Genomic DNA, 9,828 nt, shown 5'->3' with positions numbered 1-9,828 from the left:
CCCCACAAAACAAAAAAAAAAGAAAAGGAAGGTCCGATTACCGCGATTACCCGTATCGATCAACTATCGATAACAGCAACCTATTTCAAAGGGAAATCGAAATTTAATTTAAAAAATGTGTTTAAAATATAATATACTGGAGAGAAGTGTATTTCTGTCGAGAATCGAAATAAAAATTAACAAAAAAAATGAGCAAGAGTTTAAATTATTTTAAAATATTGGGGGTTTGTATAAAATCCAGTGGAACTATAATCCAGTAGTATCACCTCTTTTAAATATTTCAATTTTTAACAAATCATGGGGAGGGTTTTGTGATTTTTTTAATTTTAAATTCATTAAATAAACACTGTTATTATTAATGACATATATCAGGAACCATTTAATACCACTTCGTACCACTACAAATTGGGAATTTGAATATAAGTAAAGCTTCTATTAATGAAAGAAACCAATTTTTCTATGGAAGATTTTTACTATTAGTTATACTTTATAGATTATATGGTATTATTCCTGGATCCTTGTACCAAAGATGGAATCTGTAGAAAGTTAGATCCTTCTACCTTCAAAAACTCCAAAGTTATGGGACCTCAGATCTTTTAATTATATAACAGATGTAAGATATTTTATAGCTTTTGTTTTTGCTCAAATTAGAAGATCATATCATATTTTAATTTTGGATTAAAGGAAAAGTTCAAAATCATTTGTTATTAGTTGAATTTGTTATAATTATTTAAGCTTTTTTAATTAATTATGAATTTTGATTATAATGTTTGGAAAGAGTCATAGCCATATACAAAAATGATTGTATATGGTTGTATAGATTGATTTTCTGAATCAAGTTTTGAAAGAGATTTGTTTTTAACATGGGTCTTGTCCCAATGTGTAATCCTTAAAGCAAATCTTTGCGGAAATTGCTATTTTAATTGAAAAATCAAAGCCTAAAGCTTTAGGATCAAGTATCTTTTGATATAAAATATCTTCATATTTAGTTTTTCTCATTTTTAGTGGTACGGAAGGCTGTTAGTAAACAAATCATTGTACTTAATAGTTCCTGTATATGTGGTCTAAGGAGATATGCAGTCAAATATCAAAAATATGTGATAAATCGCACAAAATTATGAAGTGAGTATTATTTATGAGCAAAAAAAAAGTTAATTAAAAATAATTTATGATGATTATTCATGATATTTATCTTTTCAATCAAAGAATAATCATTATTTTCTGATTTTTAATATAAAACTCGTCATGATTACGGTCCCTGGTCATTAGTCTTTAGATATTTGAAGTATCTAATATTTTATTTTGTCAGAGTCCATGTGGAAAGATAAGTATTCTAGTGGTATCACTCTTTGGAAGGGATTTTGTGTTCTTTAACTAAAAAGTGACTATAAAAATTGACGTAAATAGCTGCCATAAATTTTAATCGACATTAGACTCTGTCCAAAGAAGAACCAAACCTTTAAATAAGACAAAGTCAGAAGAAAAGTCATTAGAACCGTCATCGATACCCTTTTTTTAATTAATTTGATAATTATAATATTACTGTGTAATTGTCCACCAATCGGCCTATAAGGATTTTTATTCCCTCAAACATAGAACTTCGAATGAACCTTCTTCGCATAGTATAGTATAACTATTTTTTGAAGATAAAACTTTCAGACTTTCTGCAGATATCATTTTTGATCAACTAACACGTTCTATAAAATTTCATAAGGATCGGTGGAATATATAAGAGTGTTATATATATAACATGCATGACATATCGGATGAGCCCCGAGGAGATATAAGGCCTTATAGCTTTGGTAACTTCGAAGTTAGATAGGAGGAAGGAAGGTAGAACTTTTTAGATTTAGAAGGTAATTTTAGAAGGATCTTACAGCTATATCTTATCTTATCTTACATCTGTCCTATAATTGAAAGATCTGAGATCTCATAATTTTGGATTTTTTTAAGGTAGAGGGTCTTTCTACAGATTCCATCTTTGGTACAACATTTTATAAGGATCAAGCACCAATACTATATAATATATATATAATATTCTATAACATAATATAAAGTATAAATAATAATATATCTAATGGTAATATACCATACTATTACATCTATGGTATGCTAACTTATGGTTATAATAGTAATATTTAAAATATATCTTACTAGGAACTGTTTAATAATAAATTTAATATTTTATTTCGAATCTCATTTCAGAAAATGGCCTGATAATCAAGTTCTTATAAAGATCATTTTTAATATACTTCTTATAATAGAAATTACCATTAACCTTCTCGGTTATCTATTACTACATATGTATATAAGTAATTAAAAAAGTAAATGTAATTATAATAGTTATTAATATTAGTAATTAGATTCGACTAGTTTCTTATATTTTTTATTTTGACACAAAATACCAACGTTGGAATTTCATTTTACATTATAATCTAAATTTATTTCAAAATGTAACTGGCTGGCAAGAATCGTATGTATATTCGTGGGTAAATTAAATGATAAGGTCATAAACAAATAAACAGCAAAGGCACTGCTCCAGAGTCCTGTTCCCGGCCTCCGGTAGCTTCACGTTTGAGGTGGCTTGACAGGATCTAGGAGAGATTGGCCGCCTGGTAGGCAGCCAGGGCCATCTGCTTGCGGCGCCTGTTGAGACGGATGAGGGCGTCCACGACCATGTCGACGGCCATGTTGCGATCGCCACAGATGAACATGTTGTCCAGGTGATCGCAGAAGGACTCGAAGCGACGCCTCTCGCGCTCCTTGATGGGCATCATGGCGACGGCCTCGTCCTCGTAGTAATCGGCATCGAACTCGAACTGCTGCTCCCGGAAGATGGTGAGCGGATCGATCTCATTGCTCAGCACCTTCACCAGTTGGTTGAGCAGCTGGAACTTGTATGTCTTCAGCGGACGCATCGGCCGGGAGCGGCTATGGGGAACCCGGGAGCGGCTCTGGCGCTGGCTACGACGCTTCTCCTCCTCCCGCTCCCGCTGCATCGACATCTCGTGGTGGTGGCGATAGTCGTCGATCAGGCTCTTGCGGGTCAGGCCCACGGTAGCCAGGTCGTCGTCCGAGAGGCGATGGAGATTGTACAGCCGCTCCAGAGTCTCGTCTTTGAGACGGCAGATTCCGGAAAACTTTAGCTTGCGCGATGTGGCCTTCTCCTCGGGGGTCTCTTCTGGAGGCGGAGTATCCTCCATCAGCTCATCGTCGTTCTCATCCAGCAAGTCCTTCACCTGCTCCTCGTGACTCTTCTTGGCCTTCTTCTTAGGAATCACATCCAAAAGGGGTTCTATCATCTCTGACGGGAAGAGGGGACGTGTAACCGGAAGTGGATTAGGCATGGGGAATGTGTCGTTAAAGCGATTTATAGGCCCAGGGTGATCCTCTGGCGACGAAGACAGGTACTCTTCTCCTGCGTCAAAATGGGCAGCACCGTTGGGTGGATTGGAGGGAGAAACCGATTGGGGCGTCACGACGTAACCATCGTGATCGAACTCCACTAATGGGCTAAACACTGAGAATGGATTGTGTAGAGATGGACCACGCCATGGTATGGGCGATTCCGGACGAATGATCGAAGCTGGCGAAAGAAAGCCCTCCGGCAGAACGAACGCTTCCGGTGGCACAAACGCTCCTTGCGGTACAAACGGCTCCGGCTGACCAAAGGGTGATATATTAATAAATGCTCCTGGCGGTATGAACGGCTCCGGAGGGAGCAGCGGTTGCGGAGCAACAAACGGTTGTGCAACACCAAGCGGTTCCAATCCGAAAATCTGCGGTGGCAGTAGGGGTTCTATGAACAGAATTGGAACTAATGGCTCCGCGACAATTGGAGCTTCCATGGGGACCGGAAGTGGCTGTTCGGGAACTAGTACTTCCTCTGTATCCATAATATCAGCAACGTGTAGACTTTCTTCCGACATAGCGTCATTAGATGAAGAAATAGAATCCATTGTATTTGAATCTTCAAAAATATCGTTGGTATTATTGGTGTTTGTGGTTATGTTTTGTAGGGCTACTGCAGCGCCAAAAAGATTTGTTGGATCCAGATCGTTTGGGTTAGAGGAATCTGTAGACAAACCTTCAGTTTCTGGTGCTAGATCCACATCCATCATCATGTTTTCAGCAGTTGGGGGACCTCCTGCAGGAGCAGCACCATCATCGGTGTGTGTATCATTGTTGGAAGCGGCATTTGCCATTGCAGCTTCGACTGGATGAGTTGGGGATTCTGTGCCAACTAGTTCTTTATTTAATGGTTCACTCGAACAGGATTTACCGCCGGGATCGTTCATTTCAATGTTATGAATTTACTGGCTAGGAATTTTTGGTGAACGTGTTTGTAGGCCAGATGTGTGTATTCTCGAATTTGGTGACAATGTGATCAGAACGAGCACCGATTCAGCTAAACTGTATTTCAAACGCTACTTTGTCGGAGAATTTCAATACAATGGCAGGAAATCTGAAAGTTCTACTACAGAGTCTACTTCGCAATACTTTTTGTATTGTTATGACTTTTTCTGGCGACTTTCTTCGAAAGGAAGTTTCTTGGAACTTCAAATCAGGCATTTTTTGTAAACATTTGGATTGGTTTAGAAAATTGATTTAAAATGAAGAAATAATGTGTTTTAAAATAATTCCCGTTTATATATCTCATAAAAATAGTAAATATCTTTGTTTTTTAGGTTAGGGTCTTGTATTTAATAATTTAAATACTGTTATCGATAATTATCCAAAAAGCATTTTGCCGCCAACAAAAAAAAGAGTGGCAGCGCCAAACGCCATGGCAAAGCTTTCTTCAGCATACCCAAGCTGGTCACACTGCAAAAGCACTGATTCACTTGGTTTGTTTGTTTTAGCTGCGATATCTTGATATGGTCTTGGTATATTAGAAGATCCAACAGGTGATCAAGATGTCAGAGGTGCGCATTAGACCGCGCCAGGTGCTGGTGCTGATCATAGTGTTCCTGGTGGTGCTGATGATGGTCCACCGGAACGGGAAGCGCACCTGCCAGGGTCCGGACTACCTGCAGGCCATGTACGCACAACAGCAGGCGGACACGTTGCCTACGATTTACGCCATAACGCCAACCTATTACCGTCCCGCCCAGAAAGCGGAGCTAACAAGGTGACTGATCCATTGCCACACCATGTGGATGGAAAGTAATCGCTTTCTTTTCAGGTTATCCCACTTGTTTATGCTGCTGCCGCACCTGCACTGGATCATTGTGGAGGACTCCAATACCACAACGTCACTGGTAAAAAATCTATTGCAGCGCGCTGGGCTGGAGAAGCGATCCACGCAGCTGAACATCAAGACGCCGCCGGAATTCAAGCTGCAGGGCAAGGATCCCAATTGGATCAAGCCCCGGGGTGTGGAGCAGCGCAATCTGGCGCTCTCCTGGCTGCGCAGCCACGTCGACGTGGACCGGCACTCCATAGTGTTCTTCATGGACGACGACAACTCCTACTCCACGGAACTGTTTGCCGAGATGAGCAAGATCCAGCGCGGCCGTGTCGGGGTTTGGCCCGTGGGCTTGGTCGGCGGTTTGATGGTGGAGAAGCCTATCCTCAACGAGGATGGCACCAAAGTGACGGGCTTTAACGCCGCCTGGCGACCCGAGCGTCCCTTCCCCATCGACATGGCCGCCTTTGCCATCAGCATGGACCTGTTCATTAGGAATCCCCAGGCTATCTTCTCGTACGAGGTGCAGCGAGGTTACCAGGAGAGCGAGATCCTGCGGCACCTCACCACACGAGATCAGCTTCAGCCCTTGGCCAATGCTTGCCGGGATGTGCTCGTCTGGCACACCCGCACCGAGAAGACCAAACTAACCGCCGAGGCGGCCCTGCAGAAGCAGAACAAACACTCGGACGCCGGCATGGAGGTGTAACCGGGAGACCGCCTCGATCCCCGCTAGCTGTACATAAGTAGCCAACTTCTCAGTCCTCCTCGCCAGCCCTCCTAAGAACGTAGTGAATTTACTTAATGTGTTCGTCTGCGCACTATTCTGGAGTGTCGATCGATCCAATCCGCCAGAGAATTTAGCAACTTTAAAGCAAAGAGTGCAATAACTATATATCCTAAGTAAAAATATCCTATTCTTACACTTAATTTCATGCGAGTTGTTTGGTTGCCTGGCTGTAATATCCAAAAAGACGCTCCCACTCTCCTATAATGTATTAGCAAGTTTCCTCATCTTTATTTTATTAGCTGTACGATGCTCAAATCAAAGTTGTAACATATCTGTGTAAAGTATTTAAGAACGTTAGGGAGGATTCTTTTGAAGCGATAATGTCACCCCAAATAAGTTAGCTTAATGTACCTCATTTCAAATGTTTATCATTTAAAAGAAACGTATTGTTTTTAAAGCTTTTATTGATCTTGTTGAAATACTCGAAACATAATGTCTAGTTTCTGTAGAGCTTGCATAGTTCTTTCCTCCAACTATAAGCTTCCCAATTGTGCCTCCTGTTCTAAGCAAATAAAACGAATTTCCGTTTAAAATTAAAACTTGTGGAGTGGTTATTTTAAAGTTTTTGTAATTTTACTTTTTAGAAGCTCATATTAAGGACACGACTTGGATTTAAAGAGCCTTAAAAACGCCTTTATCTTTCCTCAAAAATAGATATTAATTATAAACTTTCTTACTTTATCGAATCCCATCGGCGTAAAACCCCAAAACCCCTATAGACTAGGAATAGACTATAATAGTGTTTTATCAAATATTTTTTTCAATTTTTCCAATTTTTTCCAAGGAGTTCCCCAACAATATTGTGGGTTTTCCCGATTTCCACACTTTTGCTCCTTCCGATGGCCATAGCTCTGCCAATTTGTATCCGATCAGGAAACAAAGTACCATTTAGTAATCAGTAATAATTCAAAACATTGCTTTAATGTCGTTTTTCAATTTTTCGAATTTTTTCGAATTTTTTTTGCACGGGGACGTGCAGAAGTCAGTACTAGTACTCCGCGGAAAAGCTACATTTTCCGAAAGGTTATCTGCAGTCGGTGCTACACTCCTAATTACCATCACCGGTCTTCAAGCAAAGTCCCAGCACAGGGAGGCCATCCTAGCCCAGTTGTTCCTTTCATTCCTTGAATCGAACCAGAAGTGGACAAGGAGAAGTTAAGGTAAGAAATCTTGTCTCTACCTTAGTAATTTTTAACATTAGTTTGTTTTTAGGAGGAGTTTGTTCGTATATACAGACCTCTTGGCAATAATGTCTTCACCTTCATACCGTCTGAGTGAGATGGGAGGGTATCGTCCTTGATTCCTCCACAAAATTGCAGGAAGCCCCTGAATCCCATTTTCTTATAAGGGATACAGATAGAGCATCATGAGTTGGAGTAGTCTTCTTTAATCTGTGCAAGGAACTTTTCAATGTAAACATGTATTCAACATTACTCATAAATTATGGTTTGAAAAAAATAAAACTAAACAGGAATAGGAAATCAACAATTTTAAAGTTTTTCTCTTTAATATTTTTTCTGTAAAACAAACAGAAAGACATGGCATAATCGGCACTGGAGATGATTCTGATCAAGATTAGAGATACTTTATGGAGTCTTATAAACCAGTAGAAGATACTAACAATTAATTTCACAGAGACTTGCACAGAGGCTGTTGGCCAAGCCAAGAGCAGAGCCAGAAAATGGCCAAAAACTCAAACTTTTGATATTTTTTTTGCTTATAATCCCAATCCCGAAACTTAGCACCTGCATTCAAGTATTTTTGATACAAAGTAAACTAATTTTAAAGCAATTTAAACAAAAATTCAGAAAAATTCAACAAATGCGGAAGCAGCAGATGCATTTGTTCAAAATCCTTGGAACGGTCTTCCTCCCCAATTGGGCAGTATTGGGAACGGATTTTCGCACCTAGCGTGTAAGGACGAGAGTGTAGGTTCTTCTCATGAAAGTCAGGCACTATAGCCGAAGTGACGGAATGGCCTCTTGGAAGAATATGGAATATATTCGGATGGCCTCTTTCCAAGTCGAAGCTACCAGCATCTCATCTTCAAAGGGAGAAAGCGGGCTTGAGGGTAGAACCAATCTCAACAAGCTTATCTCTTCCTTAGACTCCGAAAGCTGGGCAGACTCTACAACATTCTTCACTGCGTTGCACACTTTTCACCAAAATTGTAATACCCTCTGCAAGGGTATAAACAGCTTATAGATAAAAGGTAATAGTTGTTGGTACTAAGAAAGTAACTTGTTTGACCTTTATTCACCGTATTGTTTATTAATTGCTTATATAATTAATTAACAATTGCAATTTAAGCTGGCGATGATTCGCTTTCGTAGAATGTGGAGGCTGAATGACGAGTTCTGCAACTGACCTTCTGATAAAAGGGAGCATCATGTTCAAGCCATTTCACGTACTCGGCGCAGCTATGCATTAGACTCTGGATGTTCGGAATAAATTGGACTCGCAGAGAAGCCATGTCAGACAACAATACAGTTTTCGCCTAAAATAAAGATAGATAGAGATATAACAGATTTGAAAAGTATGAGTATGAGTTTTGGGAGAAAAACGTACACTATTGGAGCCTGCAATTACTCTTTGGAGATTCTGAAGATAGCTTTTTTCCAGCTCCAGGTTACTCTCCATTTCTTCCACAATTTCGGTGGCATTCTCAATCTTTTGCGTCAGGACCGTGAAGAAATGATCAATAAGCTCTATTTGTCCGTAGGTTTTCTTTTGATTCCATTGAACTTTTGAGGCGGTACCAAACGAGGCAAAGGCGGCTGGGAAACCCAGTGAAAGACCAATCGGTCCAAAAACCAGGTCACCGATCGCATCAAACCAGACGAAAAATCTCAATCTGTTGTTTCTCTTCTGCAGATCCACCTTTTCTTCGCTATAGAAGCCCCCTGGGCCGAAATCATCGTGGACATCATGCGAAATATCTCGAAACGCATTTTCAAGCTCTTTAATACTGTTTCGGAAATAGGTGAGGAATTCCAAAGATTTTCCGGTTTTTTCGAGGCCCGATTCCAGAGCAGACACTGTCTGAATCCAGATTATATTCTTATTAGTTATCGACACGTTGCTGTTGCGAAAGATTCGGATGAATGGATCGAAACTTCTGTTGATGGATTGGCACCAATCGAAGACTGGATCCACACATTGCTTGTAGCTGAGACGGGCTTCGGAGTTCAACGAGCGAATCCGAGGCATCTTGACCTCGGCTCTGCCCTTGTATCCCAGCATGACTTTATCAATCTCATCGATGACCTCCTGCAGCTGCGCGAACTTCACCTTGTCGAACTCGGCTTGATATTTCACCTGGACTTTCCACAAACTGTCTATGCCATTTCTAATATCAATAAGCTCGGTGTCATCGCACCTGGCAAAGAAAGGACAAAAGGCACAAAATGCAAGTGCCGTTGCCAAAACGACGGCAGAAGGATCCTTTCCCATGATTGATCAAGAAGGATTAATCCACTGTCGAGGAGCTGACTGGTGCCTTCCTGACGAGAGAAGATCTACTATTGTCTTCGAAATGTACGATTTTCGGTGTTATATATACCCAAAAAGGTTATAGAACAAAAGAACACTAAGCCCAAATTCGATTTCTGGGAACTGTTAATTATTCATAAATCAGATTAAGATTTCGCGGAAATTAATAAATTAATTCAATATTCAATGTAGACAGTCTCCTTATCTCTTAACAGAGAGGGAAGGTGGGCTCAGTTTGAAACTTTTTTGGGAATTTTGACACAATAAATCAAAGTATTAACTGATAGTGATATTTTCTGGACACAGATACATATTTATTAAACATTAATTAACATTAAAATCCATGATTGCAGTATTT

At 40.0% G+C, this 9,828-nt stretch overlaps 2 protein-coding genes across 3 annotated transcripts; one reads left to right on the top strand and one right to left on the bottom strand.

The window, feature by feature from the left end:
- Window positions 1–2,413: 2,413 nt before the first annotated feature.
- On the bottom strand, window positions 2,414–4,449 carry LOC108119343 (uncharacterized). 2 transcript variants are annotated; one of them, XM_043209862.2, is made up of 2 exons: window positions 4,088–4,449; window positions 2,414–4,024 (listed from the first exon to the last, which is right to left on the bottom strand). In XM_043209862.2, the coding sequence occupies exons 1-2, from the start codon at window positions 4,296–4,298 to the stop codon at window positions 2,595–2,597; spliced, it is 1,641 nt and encodes a 546-aa protein (XP_043065797.1). In that variant the 5' UTR covers window positions 4,299–4,449; the 3' UTR covers window positions 2,414–2,594. The 2 variants fall into 2 exon arrangements, with proteins under 2 accessions (XP_043065797.1, XP_017087990.2); XM_017232501.3 differs by having other exon boundaries at window positions 2,415–3,970; window positions 4,088–4,448.
- A 363-nt stretch (window positions 4,450–4,812) lies between these two features.
- Window positions 4,813–6,517, top strand: GlcAT-I (Glucuronyltransferase I). Its single transcript, XM_017232498.3, has 2 exons — window positions 4,813–5,131; window positions 5,186–6,517. The coding sequence occupies exons 1-2, from the start codon at window positions 4,917–4,919 to the stop codon at window positions 5,895–5,897; spliced, it is 927 nt and encodes a 308-aa protein (XP_017087987.1). The 5' UTR covers window positions 4,813–4,916; the 3' UTR covers window positions 5,898–6,517.
- Window positions 6,518–9,828: the final 3,311 nt, after the last annotated feature.

The sequence above is a fragment of the Drosophila bipectinata genome, chromosome XL, assembly GCF_030179905.1.
Source record: "Drosophila bipectinata strain 14024-0381.07 chromosome XL, DbipHiC1v2, whole genome shotgun sequence".
NCBI classification, from domain to species: Eukaryota; Metazoa; Arthropoda; class Insecta; order Diptera; family Drosophilidae; genus Drosophila; species Drosophila bipectinata.
Note: the sequence above shows the minus strand (reverse complement) of the source record. Positions and strands in the feature narration are given on the sequence as shown.

Excerpts from the sequence above, each read along its gene's own strand:
- LOC108119343 (XM_043209862.2), bottom strand. The coding sequence starts at position 4,298 with ATGAACGATCCCGGCGGTAAATCCTGTTCGAGTGAACCATTAAATAAA. Across the intron at positions 4,025-4,087 it reads TCTAGCACCAGAAACTGAAG|TAGCCCTACAAAACATAACC; the intron begins GTTTGTCTACAG and ends TTGGCGCTGCAG.
- GlcAT-I (XM_017232498.3), top strand. The coding sequence starts at position 4,917 with ATGTCAGAGGTGCGCATTAGACCGCGCCAGGTGCTGGTGCTGATCATA. Across the intron at positions 5,132-5,185 it reads CAGAAAGCGGAGCTAACAAG|GTTATCCCACTTGTTTATGC; the intron begins GTGACTGATCCA and ends CTTTCTTTTCAG.